The sequence below is a fragment of the Ranitomeya imitator genome, chromosome 7, assembly GCF_032444005.1.
Source record: "Ranitomeya imitator isolate aRanImi1 chromosome 7, aRanImi1.pri, whole genome shotgun sequence".
In the NCBI taxonomy this organism is placed as follows: Eukaryota; Metazoa; Chordata; class Amphibia; order Anura; family Dendrobatidae; genus Ranitomeya; species Ranitomeya imitator.
The window spans coordinates 16,807,037-16,828,956 of record NC_091288.1 but is presented as its reverse complement, the minus strand read 5'-3'; the positions used below and the strand labels follow the sequence as shown (position 1 = coordinate 16,828,956).

Here is a 21,920-nt window from a genome sequence, read left to right as displayed (position 1 = left end):
TCTCTTTCCCACCTGCCAATGCTGTCACCAATTCCCCCTTTTCTGAATCCACAGGCAGATGAGTGGCTGGATTCAGAACATTATGTCTTTTGAGGGTGACATATTCAGGAATTAGTATTAGAGCACATTCAAGTCTGATCTGTCTATCCATGGGAGGCCCGGGTACAGGTGTTTTGGTTGAACTTGTACGAGTCTGGCATTAATGTCACGTGGGGAACAAAATGTCAAAAAGAAAAAGTCAGTGTGATTTCACATGCAAAAGCCATGTCCTTGGGTCGGTGAAAGGCCCTTTCTCGACACCTTGTTTTACTAACCTGAGGGTGGCTCCACTTTGTAGAGATAAAGAAGTTCCGTACAGGCGATCCTCAGACGACACAGACACCCGGAGAGGTGTTTAAACTCAATAATTTATTAGCAATATAATGTAAATGCGGTAACAGTCAGTTCCTCCATCTATCGTCAGCTAGATACATTCAGCCCCGGGCACCACCGCCTGCAGCAGCCCAGGAACACGGCCCAACACCGAGGCCACGGAGGTCGGACAGACAACACCACGGCCTCCACTCGCAAAGCAGCAAAATAAAAAAACATTAAGAGAAACTTCCCCCAGTTTGGTTCTCTGCATTCATCTCAGTGATGGGAGTTGGGATTGGCACTGCCACCATCTATGGGGGCCAGGAACATCGGCCTTAAAGGGGTCCTCTAGGACCACAATGCTGAAAGCTGTCAATAGAAAGTCAATGAGCACCATTATTCATTCAGTTAGCCTATCGGAGGTGGGGGTGCCAGAATTTAGACTCCCACTGTTCTGATATTACAGTCCTGATTAACACAGTAAAAACAACATTTCCCCTTTTGAATAAATGTTAAGGGGTTGTCTAGAATTAGAAAAATATGTCTGCTTTCTTTCCCCAAGAGTGGAAGGTGCATAATTTGTGTCTGGTATTGCAGCTCATACCTGTAGTACCAGAGATAACCTGCAGACAGGTGTGGCACTGTTTTTTTGGAAGCAAGCAGCCATGTTTTTATAAGTTTTAGAAATAGCTTAAGGGTCAATTAAAAGACTTTTTTACTTTAAAGGGGTTCATTCTGTAAGACGCAGGACCCTGGCGATGATGTGGCAGCTCTGATTGTTGTGCCCGATTGTCAGGAGATCACAGATGCCGGGTTTGATTCCATGGGATTAGTATTCTATGGACTAGCCCAATTAATCCAGAAAGTATAATACAAGGATGGACGGGGGTCGCAGGCACATTATGTGCCCTCCTGAGAAGGAGGGTCTAACCTGAGGGTGCCCCTGCCACCCAATGTTACATATGACCCAACATTGGACCATGAGGAAGGTCCCTATCCCACCAGGATCATCCACAATGGGGGAATATAAATACAGCCAGAGGGCCCGGGCCCCCCATCAACGTCTCCGGCCATGAGAAATGCACTCACTGGAAATCTTGAAAATCCCTGAGGATTCAGAAGATTCAACTGGGGCCGAGGCGGCACAATCCTCAACAGGAAGACAGATTTATTTATAGAAAAAGTGAATGTTTCTAATATTTGTTTTTCACATTAAGTTTTGCAGAAATAAAATTGGACCTGGATGATCCAAAGCTCCAGTGTGAGGTGCAAGGAGGTCGTGATGGATCATCATCTTATTCTCAGTCTGGAGGCAAAAGTACAAAAAGTTCAGTTCAGTGGTTCTTCCGAGGGTTCGGGCTCCTTGTCGTCATCTTCCAGTTTACGACGTTGATCAGAACCGCTCGTATTGTTCCCGTATTTTGTGCAGATGACGTCACACCAACTAAAAAGTCTCCATATACAAACGGACCATCATGGGGGGAGATGTCCGAGAACCCCACCACTAGGGGGCGCACCTCTTGGTCACCTGGCCCAGCTGTTGAATTGACTGTCTTGGCTAGTTACGGACTTGACGCTGCAGCGCTTCTTGACGATCATGTTGATATAGGCTCTCATGATCTTTGTGATCTCTCCGACCTGGAGGAATAAAGGAGAAGACAAGGACGGAGTTTTACTATGCGCATGGATTAGGGACTAATGCAAACCAAAAAGCCAAGTCTCATACAGTTTCCTCTCTATCAAAGTCCCCAGAAGGAGCAAAGAGAGAAAGAAGAAACAAAAAGTACTACTACTCTACTATGGTGACTCATCTATACCGCCAGCACTATACTATGGTGACCCATCTATACCGCCAGCACAATACTATGGTGACTCATCTATACCGCTAGCACAATACTATGGTGACTCATCTATACCGCCAGCACAATACTATGGTGACTCATCTATACCGCCAGCACAATACTATGGTGACTCATCTATACCGCCAGCACAATACTATGGTGACTCATCTATACCGCCAGCACAATACTATGGTGACCCATCTATACCGCTAGCACTATACTATGGTGACCCATCTATACCGCCAGCACAATACTATGGTAACTCATCTATACCGCCAGCACAATACTATGGTGACCCATCTATACCGCCAGCACAATACTATGGTGACCCATCTATACCGCCAGCACAATACTATGGTGACCCATCTATACCGCCAGCACAATACTATGGTAACTCATCTATACCGCTAGCACTATACTATGGTGACCCATCTATACCGCCAGCACAATACTATGGTAACTCATCTATACCGCCAGCACAATACTATGGTGACCCATCTATACCGCCAGCACAATACTATGGTGACCCATCTATACCGCCAGCACAATACTATGGTGACCCATCTATACCGCCAGCACAATACTATGGTGACCCATCTATACCGCTAGCACTATACTATGGTGACCCATCTATACCGCCAGCACAATACTATGGTAACTCATCTATACCGCCAGCACAATACTATGGTGACCCATCTATACCGCCAGCACAATACTATGGTGACTCATCTATACCGCCAGCACAATACTATGGTGACCCATCTACACCGCCAGCACTATACTATGGTGACCCATCTACACCGCCAGCACTATACTATGGTGACCCATCTACACCGCCAGCACAATACTATGGTGACTCATCTATACCGCCAGCACAATACTACGCATTCATACTTTGCTTTACTTTTCTAATAACTTTCTTTCATGACACGAAGGACAATGCTTGTATCCATGATGACTCTGACCTGGGTTGTTTCAAAGAACATTTCTCGGTCGTCTACTGTAATCTTGAAGGTATTGGGCTGCGGAGCTCCGAAGAAAATGATGTGTTCATACTGAAACGTCTCCAGCGGCTTTGGTTCTCCTCGTTTGTAAACCGACACATTTTCGGCACTGACCCCAAGCCACAAATCATTAGGAAATCCTCCTTCTTTATACTGAAAAACAAGGACAGAAGGGCCAGTATTATAGTAGTTATATTCTTGTACATAGGGCAGTATTATAGTAGTTATATTCTTGTACATAGGGGCAGTATTATAGTAATTATATTCTTGTATATAGGAGCAGTATAATAGTAGTTATATTCTTGTACATAAGAGGCAGTATTATAGTAGTTATATTCTTGTACATAGGGGCAGTATTATAGTAGTTATATTCTTGTACATAGGGGCAGTATTATAGTAGTTATATTCTTGTACATAGTGGCAGTATTATAGTAGTTATATTCTTGTACATAGGAGGCAGTATAATAGTAGTTATATTCTTGTACATAGTGGCAGTATTATAGTAGTTATATTCTTGTACATAGGAGCAGTATTATAGTAGTTATATTCTTGTACATAGGAGGCAGTATTATAGTAGTTATATTCTTGTACATAGGAGACAGTATAATAGTAGTTATATTCTTGTACATAGGGGCAGTATTATAGTAGTTCTATTCTTGTACATAGGAGCAGTATTATAGTAGTTATATTCTTGTATATAGGAGCAGTATTATAGCAGTTATATTCTTGTACATAGGAACAGTATTATAGTAGTTATATTCTTGTACATAGGAGCAGTATTACAGTAGTTATATTCTTGTACATAGGGGCAGCATTATAGTAGTTATATTCTTGTACATAGGGGGCAGTATTATAGTAGTTATATTCTTGTATATAGGAGCAGTATTATAGCAGTTATATTCTTGTACATAGGAGCAGTATTACAGTAGTTATATTCTTGTACATAGGGGCAGTATTATAGTAGTTATATTCTTTTACTTAGGGGCAGTATTATAGTAGTTATATTCTTGTACATAGGTGCAGTATTATAGTAGTTATATTCTTGTACATAGGAGCAGTGTTATAGTAGTTATATTCTCGTACATAGGGGGCAGTATTATAGTTGTTATATTCTATGTTTTCTGTAGGGATCTCTTACCTCAACATCAAAGAGAGTGGATCCGTACCCCGGCCACTCAATGACAATCGCCATGTAATTGAGCATGGCTTGGTGCTGGGACATCCCATAGAGGCGGCTCCATTTCTCGGCTATACTTGTACGAGCTGCTGACAGTTCCTCCTTTACCCACATCTCCATCATCTGTTCTTCCTCCATCTTCTGCTTCTTCATGGAGCCCACTTTGAAGCTACGTTTCAAGGTCCCTTCCAGGAAGCTGGTCCTCCTCCTCTCCAGGGTCTGCCCGGAGGAGCCACTGCTGGTTTTGGTGGCTTGAAGAATCTTATTTTTTAGCCGCTGAACAGGATAAACAGTTTCCAGTGACCATGAAACTTTGGCAAAGTCTCCATGTTGATATTGCAATCTTAAGGCAGCCAAGTGCTGTAATGTGTCTTCGGGGGCTGGGAAGTGGCCGCTTGTAAGACTTTCATGAGCCTAAAAAAATGTAACCATAAGTCATATCAGAGAAGCAGCATGTGGATAGGTATAGAATAGTCTGTCATTGTTTTATGCTAGAGAATAGACCCAGACTACCATGACTTATGAATTTATGTTCAGGATTAGTATTAAATAGAAAAAAGTTTGTTTTTTTCCCCATTTGTTTCAATGTTTCACAATCTTTTAAACCTCTGCTTTCAGTCCGTAAAGAACATTCCACTAGGGGGAGCTCACACATTGTAAAGCATCTCCCACTAAACTCAGCACAAAACCTGTCTTCAGTGAGCTCCCTCTAGTGGTGAACGCAGACAGACGGGATTTGGTCATTTACTCTACGTCTTTGCAGGGGATTTGGAGCTCTGTATCAGAAAGATGAGCATCTGCCCCCATAATAGATGAATTATAAAGACACTGAGTTTTTGATCAGTTTAGATCTTTAATTAGATGGTTCAAAGCATTTCAGATTTCATAAATAATAATAGATGAGGTTGTAGTACACCATCAAATGTTGTAAAATCTGTTCTTACTGACATATTGCTATCTGGAGAATAAGAACTGGAAATTTCGGTAATATCTTTTCACTATTCGACAGATCTCTCAGCAAGATGAAATGCTCCACAGCGTTTTATTGCTTAAATTATCTATTAAATAAGACCGACCTGCTCAAACATGAAGGCAAATTCAACACCCTCCTTAGGAACGCTCTGCACATCCAGGAAGCAGTAGAGTTTGAAATACAAAGTCCACTGCCCCGAATTCTCCTCCTCCTCCTCTGTGCTGGCGAGTCTGAGAAGAGAGAAGGCAGCAAAGAACAGCAAGTGAATACACAATAACAGGGCATGTGGGTTATCATTTGTATTATACCCCAGAGCTGCACTCACTATTCTGCTGGTGCAATCACTGTGTACATACATTACTGATCCTGAGTTACATCCTGTATTATACTCCAGAGCTGCACTCACTATTCTGCTGGTGCAGTCACTGTGTACATACATTACATTACTGATCCTGAGTAGGGTTGAGCGACCTTTACTTTTATAGGATCGGGTCGGGTTTCACGAAACCCGACTTTTTCAAAAGTCGGGTCGAGTGAAATCGGCCGATCCTATAAAAAAGTCGGGGTCGGGGTCGGCCGAAACCTGAAACCCAATGCAGTGCATTGGGTTTCCATGGTTCCCAGGGTCTGAAGGAGCGGAAACTCTCCTTCAGGCCCTGCGATCCATATTTTAGTGTAAAATAAAGAATTAAAATAAAAAATATCGCAATACTTACCCTCTGACGCGCCCTGGTACTAACCAGGAACCTTCCTTCCTTAGAATCAGCCTTCCAGGACCTTGCGGTGACGTCGCAGCTTGTGATTGGCCGCGCGGCCGCCCATGTGACCGCTCGCGCGACCAATCACAAGCCGCGATGTCACCGAAGGTCCTGGAAGGGCTGATTCTTAGGAAGGAAGGCTGCCGGAAAGAAGCAGGGCGCGTCCGAGGGTGAGTATATTCCTATTAGGTATATACAGGTCCTTCTCAAAAAATTAGCATATAGTGTTAAATTTCATTATTTACCATAATGTAATGATTACAATTAAACTTTCATATATTATAGATTCATTATCCACCAACTGAAATTTGTCAGGTCTTTTATTGTTTTAATACTGATGATTTTGGCATACAACTCCTGATAACCCAAAAAACCTGTCTCAAATTACCATATCAAGAAAAGGTTCTCTAAATGACCTATTACCCTAATCTTCTGAATCAACTAATTAACTCTAAACACATGCAAAATATACCTGAGGCTTTTATAAACTCCCTGCCTGGTTCATTACTCAAAACCCCCATCATGGGTAAGACTAGCGACCTGACAGATGTCAAGAAGGCCATCATTGACACCCTCAAGCAAGAGGGTAAGACCCAGAAAGAAATTTCTCAACAAATAGGTTGTTCCCAGAGTGCTGTATCAAGGCACCTCAATGGTAAGTCTGTTGGAAGGAAACAATGTGGCAGAAAACGCTGTACAACGAGAAGAGGAGACCGGACCCTGAGGAAGATTGTGGAGAAGGACCGATTCCAGACCTTGGGGAACCTGAGGAAGCAGTGGACTGAGTCTGGTGTGGAAACATCCAGAGCCACCGTGCACAGGCGTGTGCAGGAAATGGGCTACAGGTGCCGCATTCCCCAGGTAAAGCCACTTTTGAACCATAAACAGCGGCAGAGGCGCCTGACCTGGGCTACAGAGAAGCAGCACTGGACTGTTGCTAAGTGGTCCCAAGTACTTTTTTCTGATGAAAGCAAATTTTGCATGTCATTCGGAAATCAAGGTGCCAGAGTCTGGAGGAAGACTGGGGAGAAGGAAATGCCAAAATGCCTGAAGTCCAGTGTCAAGTACCCACAGTCAGTGATGGTGTGGGGTGCCATGTCAGCTGCTGGTGTTGGTCCACTGTGTTTCATCAAGGGCAGGGTCAATGCAGCTAGCTATCAGGAGATTTTGGAGCACTTCATGCTTCCATCGGCTGAAATGCTTTATGGAGATGAAGATTTCATTTTTCAGCACGACCTGGCACCTGCTCACAGTGCCAAAACCACTGGTAAATGGTTTACTGACCATGGTATTACTGTGCTCAATTGGCCTGCCAACTCTCCTGACCTGAACCCCATAGAGAATCTGTGGGATATTGTGAAGAGAAAGTTGAGAGACGCAAGACCCAACACTCTGGATGAGCTTAAGGCCGCTATTGAAGCATCCTGGGCCTCCATAACATCTCAGCAGTGTCACAGGCTGATTGCCTCCATGCCACGCCGCATTGAAGCAGTCATTTCTGCCAAAGGATTCCCGACCAAGTATTGAGTGCATAACTGAACATTATTATTTGTTGTTTTTTTTGTTTGTTATTAAAAAACACTTTTATTTGATTGGATGGGTGAAATATGCTAATTTATTGAGACAGGTTTTTTGGGTTATCAGGAGTTGTATGCCAAAATCATCAGTATTAAAACAATAAAAGACCTGACAAATTTCAGTTGGTGGATAATGAATCTATAATATATGAAAGTTTAATTGTAATCATTACATTATGGTAAATAATGAAATTTAACACTATATGCTAATTTTTTGAGAAGGACCTGTACTCACCCTCGGACGCGCCCTGCTTCTTTCCGGCAGCCTTCCTTCCTAAGAATCAGCCCTTCCAGGACCTTCGGTGACTTCGCGGTGACGTCGCGGCTTGTGATTGGTCGCGCGAGCGGTCACATGCGCGGCCAATCACAAGCCGCGACGTCACCGCAAGGTCCTGGAAGGCTGATTCTAAGGAAGGAAGGTTCCCGGTTAGTACCAGGGCGCGTCAGAGGGTAAGTATTGCGATATTTTTTATTTTAATTCTTTATTTTACACTTAAATCTGAATTCCGATACCAATTCCCGATATCTTAAACATATCGGGAATCGGTATCGGAATTCCGATTCTAGATTCAAAAGATCGCCGACTTTATGGCCGACCCCACACAGGGGTCGGGTCGGGTTTCATGAAACCCGACCTTGCCAAAAGTCGGCGACTTTTGAATATTTTCGACCCGTTTCGCTCAACCCTAGTCCTGAGTTACATCCTGTATTATACTCCAGAGCAGATACTCAAAAAAAAAAATTGTAAAAAAAAATCTAACCTCTCAAACTTTGCAAGCACGTCTGCGACAATAACCCGACTCTCCACCGCCCGGTCAGTTTGTTTGTTACGTTCAAAAAGGGCGAACATGTTACGGCTATCATCCATAGACAGGCCACGGATTAATTTTTCCACCACCTGCAATAATATAAATCCCCACAGTCATCACTTAGGTTTAAAGGGACAAAGATGGAATTAACATGGAAATTAATTAAATCTGCTCCTCTAATGGCAGGTGTATAAATCTGTATGTAGTGAGCTCCCCCTAGTGGTGGATGTATAAATCTGTATGTAGTGAGCTCCTTCTAGTGGTGACTGTATAAATCTGTATGTAGTGATCTCCCCCTAGTGGTGGCTGTAGAAATCTGTATGTAGTGAGCTCCCTCTAGTGGTGGCTGTAGAAATCTGTATGTAGTGAGCTCCCTCTAGTGGTGGCTGTATAAATCTGTATGTAGTGAGCTCCCTCTAGTGGTGGCTGTAGAAATCTGTATGTAGTGAGCTCCCTCTAGTGGTGGCTGTAGAAATCTGTATGTAGTGAGCTCCCTCTAGTGGTGGCTGTATAAATCTGTATGTAGTGAGCTCCCTCTAGTGGTGGCTGTATAAATCTTTATGTAGTGAGCTCCCTCTAGTGGTGGCTGTATAATCTGTATGTAGTGAGCTCCCTCTAGTGGTGGCTGTATGATCTGTATAAAGTGGGCCGCATTTCATTCACCCATTATACACAATGCAGCAGTCCCTCCACCCCACCATTACCTCTCCTGCCGTGGTGTGAGAATTAATACTGATCTGGCAGGAGCCGCCGCCATGACAGAAGACCGTTGTGTTCATGTTGCTGCGTGACAGCAGCGCAGAGATCTCCTCTTGTGACGGGACCAGCTCTCTACATTTAGTTTTCTTCAGAGCATCAGCAATGAAATGAGCGAACTGTTCAACCTCCGAGCCAGTAAAGCTGTCCCGCACCCTGCAAGAGGACAGCGGCTCAGAAGGGTCCGACAAGGAAACACAAACTCCATCTATGTCCACTAAGCAAAAGTAAAACACAGACACTACATGAAGAAAAGGATGGCTTCATTCATCATTGCATTCCAGTTTTCCTTCCCTGCAGTTCTCACATTTTAACACATCCAGCGCTGGCCATGCAGCCGTACATCACCAAGCACAATGCCGAGCGTCACAGACGTCCCCATAATGGTGTAGGACTCCTTCCCAGGAGAGCGGGGGCCGTCATCGCTCCATACTAAGGTCTATGGAGGTGGATCAGGAGGTCAGGAGAGCTCCTGGGGGGGGGGCACATGCTTTCTCCATATAGCGCAGGTATAATGCACAAGAACGCTGCAGCTTTACCTCTTAAGGTGGAATTTCAGGTAGCGCAGGATGTCTCGGCCGGGCAGGAACGTGCAGCTCATGCTGGAGAGCAGCTGCCAGTGGCGCAGGTTGCCCGGGCTGCTCGGCTGTGGGACGTGATTGGTCTGTTTGATCAGCTGACAGTAAACCTCATCCCGTAGGGGTTTCAGGTCCTGGCAGGTCTGCAGGACGCCCTGGATGATGGGCACCGGGTCAGGGACGGTCTCGATCTCCTGGAGGGAGTTGAAGACCCTCACGGCCTCGTCCTGCAGCGTGGTGTAACCCTTCTCCTTCTGCACTGTAAGAAAGTGAGGACAACACTCTGAACCTACGGTGGGCAGCGGACTGGGGGGCCTTACTGTCAATGGGGCTGAGCTGCAATACCAGATGAAACCCACAGACAAGGGTGGCGCTATAGAGCGCCTCTTCTTACAATTCTATTGGGCCTTCCCTGTGTTATTGCTCCTGGATATGCAGATCTAAGTTTCCAAATGGGGGTCACCAATTCCTTGTCAGAAAGGTGTATCAGCTACGATGAGACCCCCAGACTGTGGAGAGACCAGGCCTAAGGTGAAAGGTAACACCCACTGGTAAAGTTAAGAATTTCCAGGAGGAATAACAGAGGGCTAATAATAATAATAATAATCTCTTCACTCTGTGCTCATTAGTATTTTCTTGCCAAATACTCGCAGAGCGCATGTCACACACAGCCTCCTATAGGCCCCATTAACAGTGAAGGCTTAAAGTTTCCCTTTGAGCCTCCATGAAGTCATATTTGTTAGGGAAGCCGGTGATCTGCTGTATAGTAGAGAGGACGGCTCATCGCCTCGTCTGCTGCGTCTCCCTAATGTGCGGAGGACGGACAATACTTACAGTTCAGGTTGACGTCCCCGTAAGGCAGCGGCAGAAGTGGCGAGTGCAAGGGATGCTGAGTGTATCGCAATATCGGGTTCCTTCTGTAAGTCTGTTCAACAGCTTCACCGTTCAGGCTGTTCTCCTGATAGAGAGGGAAGCGCAATTACCATGACATACGCAGTACCTAAATATCACCACTGGGTGGCAGTATAACAATAATCACAGAAGGAGGATTGTAAGATTATCACTGAATAAAGGATTAAAAAGAGATCATCCAACAATAAAAAAAAAAACAAAAAAAAAACAAGACACCAGCGAAGCATCCCGTATTATACTCCGGAGCAGCACTCACTATTCTGCTGGTGCAGTCACTGTGTACATACATTACATTACTGATCCTGAGTTACATCCTGTATTATACCCCAGAGCTGCACTCACTATTCTGCTGGTGCAGTCACTGTGTACATAAATTACATTACTGATCCTGAGTTACATCCTGTATTATACTCCAGAGCTGCACTCACTATTCTGCTGGTGCAGTCACTGTGTACATACATTACATTACTGATCCTGAGTTACATCCTGTATTATACCCCAGAGCTGCACTCACTATTCTGCTGGAGCAGTCACTGTGTACATACATTACTGATCCTGAGTTACATCCTGTATTATACTCCGGAGCAGCACTCACTATTCTGCTGGTGCAGTCACTGTGTACATACATTACTGATCCTGAGTTACATCCTGTATTATACTCCGGAGCAGCACTCACTATTCTGCTGGTGCAGTCACTGTGTACATACATTACTGATCCTGAGTTACATCCTGTATTATACCCCAGAGCAGCACTCACTATTCTGCTGGTGCAGTCACTGTGTACATACATTACATTACTGATCCTGAGTTACATCCTGTATTATACCCCAGAGCAGCACTCACTATTCTGCTGGTGCAGTCACTGTGTACATACATTACATTACTGATCCTGAGTTACATCCTGTATTATACTCCAGAGCAGCACTCACTATTCTGCTGGTGCAGTCACTGTGTACATACATTACATTACTGATCCTGAGTTACATCCTGTATTATACTCCAGAGCTGCACTCACTGTTCTGCTGATCAAGTCATTACTGGATCTCCCGCACTCACCTTGATGTCCCGGATGAGTTGCTGGGTGGGGGTCTCTATGGGGGCTTTGCTGTCTATGACCCCCTGGATGGCGTTGGCCCACCTCATGGCCTCATTGAGCAGCTTTGTGTACAGTCTGTAGGAATGTTTCCTCCCGTACACGACGATGTTCCAATATCCTGCAGATAGAAGTATTGATTTGATGAGTACAGGGAGGACGGTGGCGGGGCGCCCCTGCAGACATCTGGTCACCGCACCTGTTTCCGTGTGGGTCTTCTCATCCGGCTGCACCACGGAGCACAGGCTGTTGAGGACCAGGGTGCCCAGTTTGGATGCCGTCCGCTCAGAGGACTTGTAATAATCTAAAGCGTTTCGGGTCAGAACAAACCAGCGACGCTTTAATTTGAGCGACGCCATTTTGCTGCTGTTCTGCACTTCTTTATGGATCCAACCTGTCAGAGCGGGAACACAAGCAATGTTATGTTACATAAGTGCAGCCAAAATATCACAAGTATCAAAGAGCAAGCCAGGCTTTCTATAATGTATAGCTCCATGTTCTGTCCCCATGACAACACTTCCTGCAATGGCATTCTAGCAGGGGCCACACAGGAAATAATCGGAATATATACAGTATACATTTGTATATTCTTCTCTGTCCCCATGACAACACTTCTTTCCACTGCTCTAGCAGTGGTCATTTGATGACGCATCCTTATACCGTCCAGTTGGAATATATACAGTACTAGATTGTGGCCCGATTCTAACGCATCGGGTATTCTAGAATATGCATGTCCCCGTAGTATATGGACAATGATGATTCCAGAATTCGCAGCAGACTGTGCCCGTCGCTGATTGGTCGAGGCAACCTTTATGACATCATCGTCGCCATGGCAACCATTATGACATCTACGTCGATACTGTGCCCGTCACCCGTCCTTTATGACATCATCGTCGCTGTGCCCGTTGCTGATTGGTCGAGGCCTGGCGGCCTCGACCAATCAGAGACGCGGGATTTCCAGGACAGACAGACAGACAGACAGACAGACAGACAGACAGACAGACAGACAGACAGACAGACAGACGGAAAAACCCTTAGACAATTATATATATATAGACTAGATTGTGGCCCGATTCTAACGCATCGGGTATTCTAGAATATGCATGTCCCCGTAGTATATGGACAATGATGATTCCAGAATTTGCGGCACACTGTGCCAGTCGCTGATTGGTCGAGGCAACCTTTATGACATCATCGTCGCCATGGCAACCATTATGACATCATCGTCGCTGTGCCCGTTGCTGATTGATTGGTCGAGGCCGCCAGGCCTCGACCAGAGACGCGGAATTTCTACGTTGATGCTGTGCCGGTCTCTGATTGGTCGCGGCCTCGACCAATCAGAGACGCGGGATTTCCAGGACAGACAGACAGACAGAGACAGACGGAAAAACCCTTAGGCAATTATATATATAGATACAGGTGTATATTCTACTTCGGTGTCCCCATGATAACACTTCCTGCCACTGTTCTGCTACATAAGTGTTGTCACAATGACACGAGCCCAAAACCAAAACAATTGAAAAAAAACACAAAAGAAAATGTATTACAAGAAAAGTATAATAATGTTTCCCTATGACAATGCTTCCTGGCACTTTGTAGTCGCTGTGTTCAGAGTGCCGTCATATAGTGCCGGGCCCACACAGTAAATGATTGGAACTCATAGTATAAATATGTGTATTCTCTTTCTGTGTCCCCATGACAACACTTCCTACTACTGTATACCGAGATCTCAGCGTTGTTAATGTCACGGGCCACATACCAACCAGTTAGAATATATACAGCATCATTTCTATACCCAACCTGTGCTCCCATGACAACACTTCTTGCCACTGTGATTTAGTAGGTTAGTGCAGTCAGTTACAAGCCAACTTTTATTTTTGCTCCATGGGTAAATAAATGAAAGAAGAGATCTGAATGTTCGCTAAAATGCTTAGGACCAAGCAGAAGTGCAGGAAGAGTATTCATAGGGCCATCGGCCCCAAAACTGCCCACAGGCAAGAATATTCTGTTATTATTAGCAACAATTCCTTAAAACATTCTTTTGCAGCCACCAATTGCCGTCCATGTTTCCGATTCATTTACCTCTCACCAGAAACTCCTGTCCGTCCACCTTGGCTTCTCCGCGCGGCTTCTGGAGCAGAGAGATCCAGTGATGCATCTCCTCCGGAATATCCGTGTTACAGTGAATCACCCGGTTTGCAGTGATTATCACAAAGGAATTCGGTCTGTAAAAAAAGAGATAGAGATGAATGAGATCACAGGATTTTCAATGGGAGCATTTCCCAGCTACATGCATCGGTTCACACATTACTACTTAGTAAGGTCGGGGTCACAACCATTGAGTTAAATGATAAAATTCTGGATAACAGCAGTCACCACTAGAGGGAGCTCACTATCAGAATTCATACAGCCACCACTAGAGGGAGCTCACTATCAGAATTCATACAGCCACCACTAGAGGGAGTTCACCATCAGAATTCATACAGCCACCACTAGAGGGAGTTCACCATCAGAATTCATACAGCCACCACTAGAGGGAGTTCACCATCAGAATTCATACAGCCACCACTAGAGGGAGCTCACTATCAGAATTCATACAGCCACCACTAGAGGGAGCTCACTATCAGAATTCATACAGCCACCACTAGAGGGAGCTCACTATCAGAATTCATACAGCCACCACTAGGGTTGAGCGAAACGGGTCGGCCACTTTCAGAAGTCGCCGACTTTTGGCAAAGTCGGGTTTCATGAAACCCGACCCGACCCCTGTGTGGGGTCGGCCATGAAGTCGGCGATCTTCTGAATCTGGAATCGGAATTCCGATACCGATTCCCGATATGTTTAAGATATCGGGAATTGGTATCGGAATTCAGATTTAAGTGTAAAATAAAGAATAAAAATAAAAAATATAGCTGTACTTACCCTCTGACGCGCCCTGGTACTAACCGGGAACCTTCCTTCCTTCGAATCAGCGCTTTCAGGACCTTGCGTCACCGCAAGGTCCTGAAAGCGCTGATTCGAAGGAAGGAAGGTTCCCGGTTAGTACCAGGGCGCATCAGAGGGTAAGTACTGCTATATTTTTTATTTTTATTCTTTATTTTACACTTAAATATGGATCGCAGGGCCTGAAGGAGAGTTTCCTCTCCTTCAGACCCTGGGAACCATTGGAAACCCAATGCACTGCATTGGGTTTCGAGTTTCGGCCGACCCCGACTTTTTTATAGGATCGGCCGATTTCACTCGACCCAACTTTTGAAAAAGTCGGGTTTCGTGAAACCCGACCCGATCCTATAAAAGTAAAGGTCGCTCAACCCTAGCCACCACTAGAGGGAGCTCAGTATCAGAATTCATGCAGCCACCACTAGAGGGAGCTCACTATCAGAATTCATACAGCCACCACTAGAGGGAGCTCACTATCAGAATTCATACAGCCACCACTAGAGGGAGCTCACTATCAGAATTCATACAGCCACCACTAGAGGGAACTCACTATCAGAATTCATACAGCCACCACTTGAGGGAGCTCACCATCAGCATTCATACAGCCACCACTTGAGGGAGCTCACTATCAGAATTCATACAGCCACCACTTGAGGGAGCTCACCATCAGAATTCATACAGCCACCACTAGAGGGAGATCACCATCAGAATTCATACAGTCACCACTAGAGGGAGCTCACTAGCAGAATTCATACAGCCACCACTAGAGGGAGCTCACCATCAGAATTCATACAGCCACCACTAGAGGGAGCTCACCATCAGAATTCATACAGCCACCACTTGAGGGAGTTCACCATCAGAATTCATACAGCCACCACTTGAGGGAGTTCACCATCAGAATTCATACAGCCACCACTAGAGGGAGCTCACCATCAGAATTCATGCAGCCACCACTAGAGGGAGCTCACTATCAGAATTCATACAGCCACCACTAGAGGGAGCTCACTATCAGAATTCATACAGCCACCACTAGAGGGAGCTCACTATCAGAATTCATACAGCCACCACTAGAGGGAACTCACTATCAGAATTCATACAGCCACTACTAGAGGGAGCTCACTATCAGAATTCATACAGCCACCACTAGAGGGAGCTCACTATCAGAATTCATTCTGCCACTACTAGGGTGAGCTCACTATCAGAATTTAAAAAGCCACCACTACAACTCAATAAATCCATATGCAGTGAGCGCCCTCTAGTGGCCTCCAATAGAATTACATGATGTGTTCTAGGGTTACTTTGGTATAAACGTTGTTGTACCAAATCACAATTCAAACGCAATACCATCTGATAATTGTCGCCTGAGCTCTTTTATACCACAATAGTTGCAAATCACAACATTTAGAACTACATATAGTCTTAAAGGGGACCTGTCATTTGCCATAAATATATATATATATATATATATATTTTTTTACCAGTTGTTAACACTGCTCTTCTCCTGATCCGGCGTGGTTTTTCTTTTGTTCCTGTATCTCTCCATTCTGGAGATATGGCCACCTCCTCTTATTTGTACATAAATCTAGTGTTTGTAACAAGTGGGCGTGGTTTAAGCTTTTCTCTGTTGGAATCCTCGGGAGGACCACACCCACTTTGCTAATCAGACTTGATTTAAATACAGGGAACAAGGGGCTGTACCTCAGGAACTGAGAGGCGCAGGAACAAAAGAAAGACAGCCCTAGATTCAGGAGAACAGCGGCATTTACACCAGGTTAAATATATATATATATTTAAAGCAAGCGGCAAGTTCTCTTTAAAGGGGTTCCCCTACATTCTTTACCTATGTATATAGGTCTATTTCATAAATCATAGAGTGCCCCAATAGCCTCCAGCCACTTCCTTCCAGAAATAGCACCACACCTCTTCACAGGCTGCATGTGGTATTGCATATTATCCTCATTTACATCAATGGAGAGGAGCTGCAATAACAGACAACCCATTGACGCCGTTTCCGGAAGAAAGCAACTTTTTTTTTTCTAACCCTGAACAAATGTACTAAATTATACACAAATCATTGCCTGTTTTTTTTTTTTCTACAAGGGTAATAGATTTTCCAACTTTCACAATTTTTATTGGAAAATAAGCGATTACCGATCAGGACAGTCAGAAGCGCAGACAGAATCAATAAGGCCGACATCCAGGGTTCCCTGCCGGAGACAGAAAGAAGAAAGACTGGTCTCAGGATGGAGCGGGACAATGTCTGACCACGGTCGGGTTCATGGGGCAACGCGGTCCTCTCTGCAGGAGACTTGAAGGAATCGAGACGCCTGTGAACATGGCGTGACTCACACGGACACTTACCACAGCATTCTTGGGGTTGGCTTGCTCATCCCTCATATCTCGCAGCTGCTGGGAGGTCGCGCTGTGAACTCTGCTCAGGACATTGAACCAGCCGCTGCAAGAGGTGAGAGGAGGATACGGTTCTGGGTCAGTCCTCGCGGCCCACAATACTGCTGGGGGGGGCAATAAGTCGCCACACGAGTGGTCCCAAATCACCCGATGTATAGGAAGCGTTCTGCAACGTACTAAGGTGCTTTGTGCCCAACTTTCTCACCATCTTAGACCGCTGCTTGCAGTCAGTAAATATCAGCTATAAGGCTATGTGCACACTATAAAAACGCGATAAAAAACGCATACATATGCATACTATCATTTAGAATGCAGTGTGCAATTTTTGTGCACACGATGCGTTTTTTTCCGCAAAAAAAACGCATCGCGGTAAAAAACGCAGCATGTTCATTAAGGAAACGTTCACATTTGCAGTGTTGGGCACAGCTTCGTCGACGCATCATGCGTCATGCGCCCCTATCTTAAACATGGGGGTGCATGGACATCCGCCGGTATGCGTTGTATTGCGTTTTACGACGCATGCGTCATATTGACGCACAGACAGGGCGCAGAGGACGCTACTTGTAGCATTTTCCCTGTGCCGAAATTCCTGCTCTGTACGATCTTATGACAACGCATGCGTCGCAAAACGCTGCATTGTGTACATGCGTTGTTGGTTGCGTCGCCGACGCTGCGCCCAACAACGCAAATGTGAACGTAGCCGAATTTTGCTTTTTTTTTTTGCATTTTTCCCGCTATTTAATGCATGGGGAAGCTCTGGAAAAAAAATGCAAAAAAAACGCTAAAAAAGGCATGCGGTTTTCTTGCAGAAAATGTCCGGTTTTCTTCAGGAATTTTCTGCAAGAAATCCTGACGTGTGCACATAGCCTTAATGATCAAATAGATTGCAATAAGGGCGGCACGGTGGCTCAGTGGTTAGCACTGCAGCCTTGCAGCGCTGGAGTCCTGGGTTCGAATCCCACCAAGGACAACATCTGCAAAGAGTTTGTATGTTCTCTCCGTGTTTGCGTGGGTTTCCTCCGGGCACTCCGGTTTCCTCCCACATTCCAAAGACATACTGATAGGGAATTTAGATTGTGAGCCCCATCGGGGACAGTGATGAGAATGTGTGAAAAAATGTAAAGCGCTGCGGAATATGTTAGCGCTATATAAAAATAAAGATTATTATTATTATTAATATAATAATAAAATAATAATTATTATTTATTATAATATATTATTATCAGTAAATAGGTAGGCATCACAAACACAAGACTCCTCATGTCCTGATGGTTTGCTACAAAGTATCAATGTAGGTAAATAGGTTTCAATCTGGAGTCGGCTGGATACATTTGTAGCCAATGTGCATTTGTACAAAGAGTGAATCCAAAGAAGGTTTCTGCTTATTGACTGCCAACAAACATCTTGAAATTGGTGACGAATTGAAACGTTCACTGGCCGATTCCTCAGTGTGCACAGAAGTTTTGCTACTTTTGGTGTCTCTTTCCAAACTCTTAACTTTTTGAAGAGTTGGATTTGCTCGGCCTAATGCGTCCCAACAAATTCATTATCAGTTATGCCACAAAAGTATGAGAAGTTAGGAAAGTGGCGCAAGTTACACCAGAAATGTAGCCCAGTGAACACCAGGAGTACTCTTCGGAGGCAGATGCACACCATCTGAGTGGTGCACGCTTTTTAACAATTTTGGCACATTTTATCCCAGCAGACTCTTAATAAAGAGTGCAAAACACCATTCTTGGTGCATCAGCCCCAAAACTTGCATAAGTTATAATGTAACCCTTACCTGGCGTCTTCAGGCGTCTCGGCCACGATGTGATAGGTTCGCTCCTCGGTGACTATATCCAGCGCGTTCTCCTTCTCATGAATATCAATGATGGCTCTGAATCACAGCAGACAGGAGTCAGACACATACAGGATGTAATACGCGACCGATCCTCCAGCCATCCGGGGACCTACTTAGCGTTGCGGACGTCGATGGTGCCCCTTAGTCGTTCCTCGCTGTCATTCTCAAAGTACATCAGCTTTGACTCTCTCAGCACGAACCAGCGTCGTTTCCAGTTGCGCCGGGACAATGTCGACATCCCACCTCCCTTCTTATAGAGCCAGCCGGATTTCAAAGCCTCCTGTTTAGTCCGAAACCACATGAAGGTTTCGTCTTTTAGGACGCACCACCGACGTCTCCACATGTTCATGAGGCCGCCAGCTGGAAGGACAAGATCAATATGAAGGAGAGCGGTACAATGCTTCTCTGATCCTGCCGGAAAACTTAAAACTAGATCCCTTGGGGGTGAGGGACAGCAAGGCACCCCATGTTCAGCTTATCGGAGGAAAGCTTCTAGTAAAGAAGGAAATGTATGAATTTAATTGATTAAATCCATTACCTTTCATATACAAGTAACTGTGGAAATAGGGGGGGCCGCCTCCATTAAACAGCGTGACACGTGAAGTCATCAGTTCTTCATCGGTGTCAATATGGCTGTCTGCCTCTTCATCACTGTCCAAGAACTACAAGAAAAATATTGAATAAACCTCAGTCGTCCACACTGGGAGCTTTTCATCGCTATTCTGTAATCTCAGCACAAACACTTCCTGCAAAGCTGAAGCAAAACACTAAAAGTAACAATAAAAAGCTTTTCTGTGGCCACTAAAATACAGATGAGCTCAGAAAAGTCAATATCGCAAGTCCATGCAAGAGAAAAACAGGAACTGTGCACATACCGACCCGAGACGTGACACCATGTGGGCATGTTCTCCGAAGAGCAAGACCAGACAATGAGCCAATGGGGCTACTCACCGAGTCCAGACTTCCACACTGGGATCCGTAACTGCCGGGTTTGGAGATCCGAAGAATCTCGTCATCGGTTAAGTGACCGTCACTTGAGTTCCTGGCATCAGTAGAACCCGGTGGACCTTCGTCAAACTCTTCATGGTCATAGTCTGACTCCACATCTGGAGGGTAGCTGTAGATGGGCTCCTGGGCCTCTTCGCTGTTACTTTGGATATCTGACAGACACTGATAGATGCTCTCAGATTTGTCAGAGAGGGCGCTATACACATCTTGAGCAGACTGTGGCTCTAGAGGAGACACCTGGGAATCCGTGGAGTTGCCAGGAATTTGCGTGTACGTTCCATTTTCCGAAAAGCTCTCGCTTGTCCTAAGCAAGTAGTCATCTTCTTCCAATAACATCGGAGGTGGAGGTGGTAACATCTCATCATCTGCATGAAATCCTTCATCAACCTCCTCCTCAGCCAAAGGGGCCACCAAACTGCCTCTCACGTTCAAGTTTCCTTCAACGCCATTCTCTAAGCTGTTGGCGCTCTCATCCAAGTTCCCAAAATCCAACAGCTCCAAGAACTCTTGAGCCACCCGAGAGGCTTCCTTCTCAAGCTTATGGATCTGCTCCTCCCGCTGTCGCGTCAACTCGTTACGGGTATTCGTGCAAGTGATTGACACTCCGTCTATCTTCTGTTGCTGATGCAATTTCTCTATCTCTTTTTCCAGTCTCAAGATCTCGTCCATCTGTCGTTTCTCTTCCTCTTGGAGGAGAAGGTTCTCCAGGTTTCGAGCTTTTTCCTGTTCTTCCTAGAAAATATAGTAATAAAAGTTAAAACATAGAATTTGGAGAAATGGAGACACCCATCCTTTCGGTTTTTGGCCAAGTTGGTGACGGCGATTATCTTCTAGTGCACAACAGTCGACAAGAAAATGTGAACCAACAATGCCAGACTAACCTGAGCAGCCCTGAGCTCAGTCTCCAGCCGCTCCTGCTCCCTGGAAAAAAAAAAAAAAAAAAGGAATTGGAGAATTGAATTAGGCCAACCCAAGATAAGAGAAATCCTCGAAGAACTGAAGTTGAAGAGCTCCAACAGATCCACAGAGTAAAGAAGAGATCCAAGGATTGGGTGATCCATTACCGTCGCTCTTCCTCTTCTCGTCTTTTCCGCTCTTCCTCCATTCTTCTTTGCTCTTCCAGCTCTCGCCTTAGTCTTTCCTCCTCCTCTTTCCGTTTTCTCTCCTCCTCCTCTCGACATCTCCTTTCCTCCTCCAGCATTTGCTGATACAGGCGCCTCGCAGTCCTCCCGCGCCAGTGCTTCTGAAACTGCACAGCCGAATGTCGGAGCCTTAGGTATTTTGCTTTCCAAAAATGAGCTCGATAATTCTTCTGAATGGTGATGATGCCAAGACGCACGTGCTTATAATGCTTCCTGCAAGAAAAGAGGGAGGAAGTTACTGCGTGCATAAACTCCACCAAGGACACTGTCAATATGTCCAATTTCCTGCCAGTCCATGTTCTCAGCCTCCCGAATCTACAGAATCGCTGCATACAAAAGGTCAAAAAGATGAAACTATAGCGAAAACACAGTATATTCTACAGGGAAACCATGCTGAAATGACTGTCCAGTCAATGTCCGCAGGGGCAGTATTATAGTAGTTATATTCTTGTATATAAGGGGCAGTATTATAGTAGTTATATTCTTGTACATAGGAGCAGTATTATAGTAGTTATATTCTTGTACTTAGGAGCAGTATTATAGTAATTATATTCTTGTATATAGGGGCAGTATTATAGTAGTTATATTCTTGTACATAGGGGGCAGTATTATAGTAGTTATATTCTTGTACATAGGAGCAGTATTATAGTAGTTATATTCTTGTACATAGGAGCAGTATTATAGTAGTTATATTCTTGTACATAGGAGCAGTATTATAGTAGTTATATTCTTGTACTTAGGAGCAG

At 44.9% G+C, this 21,920-nt stretch overlaps 1 protein-coding gene across 1 annotated transcript in view; it reads right to left on the bottom strand.

Moving 5' to 3' along the window:
• Positions 1–389: 389 nt before the first annotated feature.
• The window catches only part of LOC138644451 (unconventional myosin-X-like), an 84,886-nt gene continuing 63,355 nt past the window's right edge, over positions 390–21,920 (bottom strand). The window contains exons 23-41 of the mRNA XM_069732837.1: positions 21,097–21,387; positions 20,914–20,953; positions 19,976–20,764; positions 19,563–19,686; positions 19,138–19,384; positions 18,965–19,060; positions 17,134–17,227; positions 16,924–16,979; positions 13,915–14,057; positions 12,032–12,226; positions 11,796–11,953; positions 10,662–10,785; positions 9,789–10,086; positions 9,198–9,405; positions 8,446–8,582; positions 5,453–5,579; positions 4,338–4,790; positions 3,161–3,352; positions 390–1,992 (exon numbers count right to left, since the gene is read on the bottom strand). Of these exons, the coding sequence (XP_069588938.1) occupies positions 1,879–1,992; positions 3,161–3,352; positions 4,338–4,790; positions 5,453–5,579; positions 8,446–8,582; positions 9,198–9,405; positions 9,789–10,086; positions 10,662–10,785; positions 11,796–11,953; positions 12,032–12,226; positions 13,915–14,057; positions 16,924–16,979; positions 17,134–17,227; positions 18,965–19,060; positions 19,138–19,384; positions 19,563–19,686; positions 19,976–20,764; positions 20,914–20,953; positions 21,097–21,387 (3,886 nt within the window). The 3' untranslated portion in view covers positions 390–1,878. The remainder of the gene's footprint in view (positions 1,993–3,160; positions 3,353–4,337; positions 4,791–5,452; positions 5,580–8,445; positions 8,583–9,197; positions 9,406–9,788; positions 10,087–10,661; positions 10,786–11,795; positions 11,954–12,031; positions 12,227–13,914; positions 14,058–16,923; positions 16,980–17,133; positions 17,228–18,964; positions 19,061–19,137; positions 19,385–19,562; positions 19,687–19,975; positions 20,765–20,913; positions 20,954–21,096; positions 21,388–21,920) is intronic.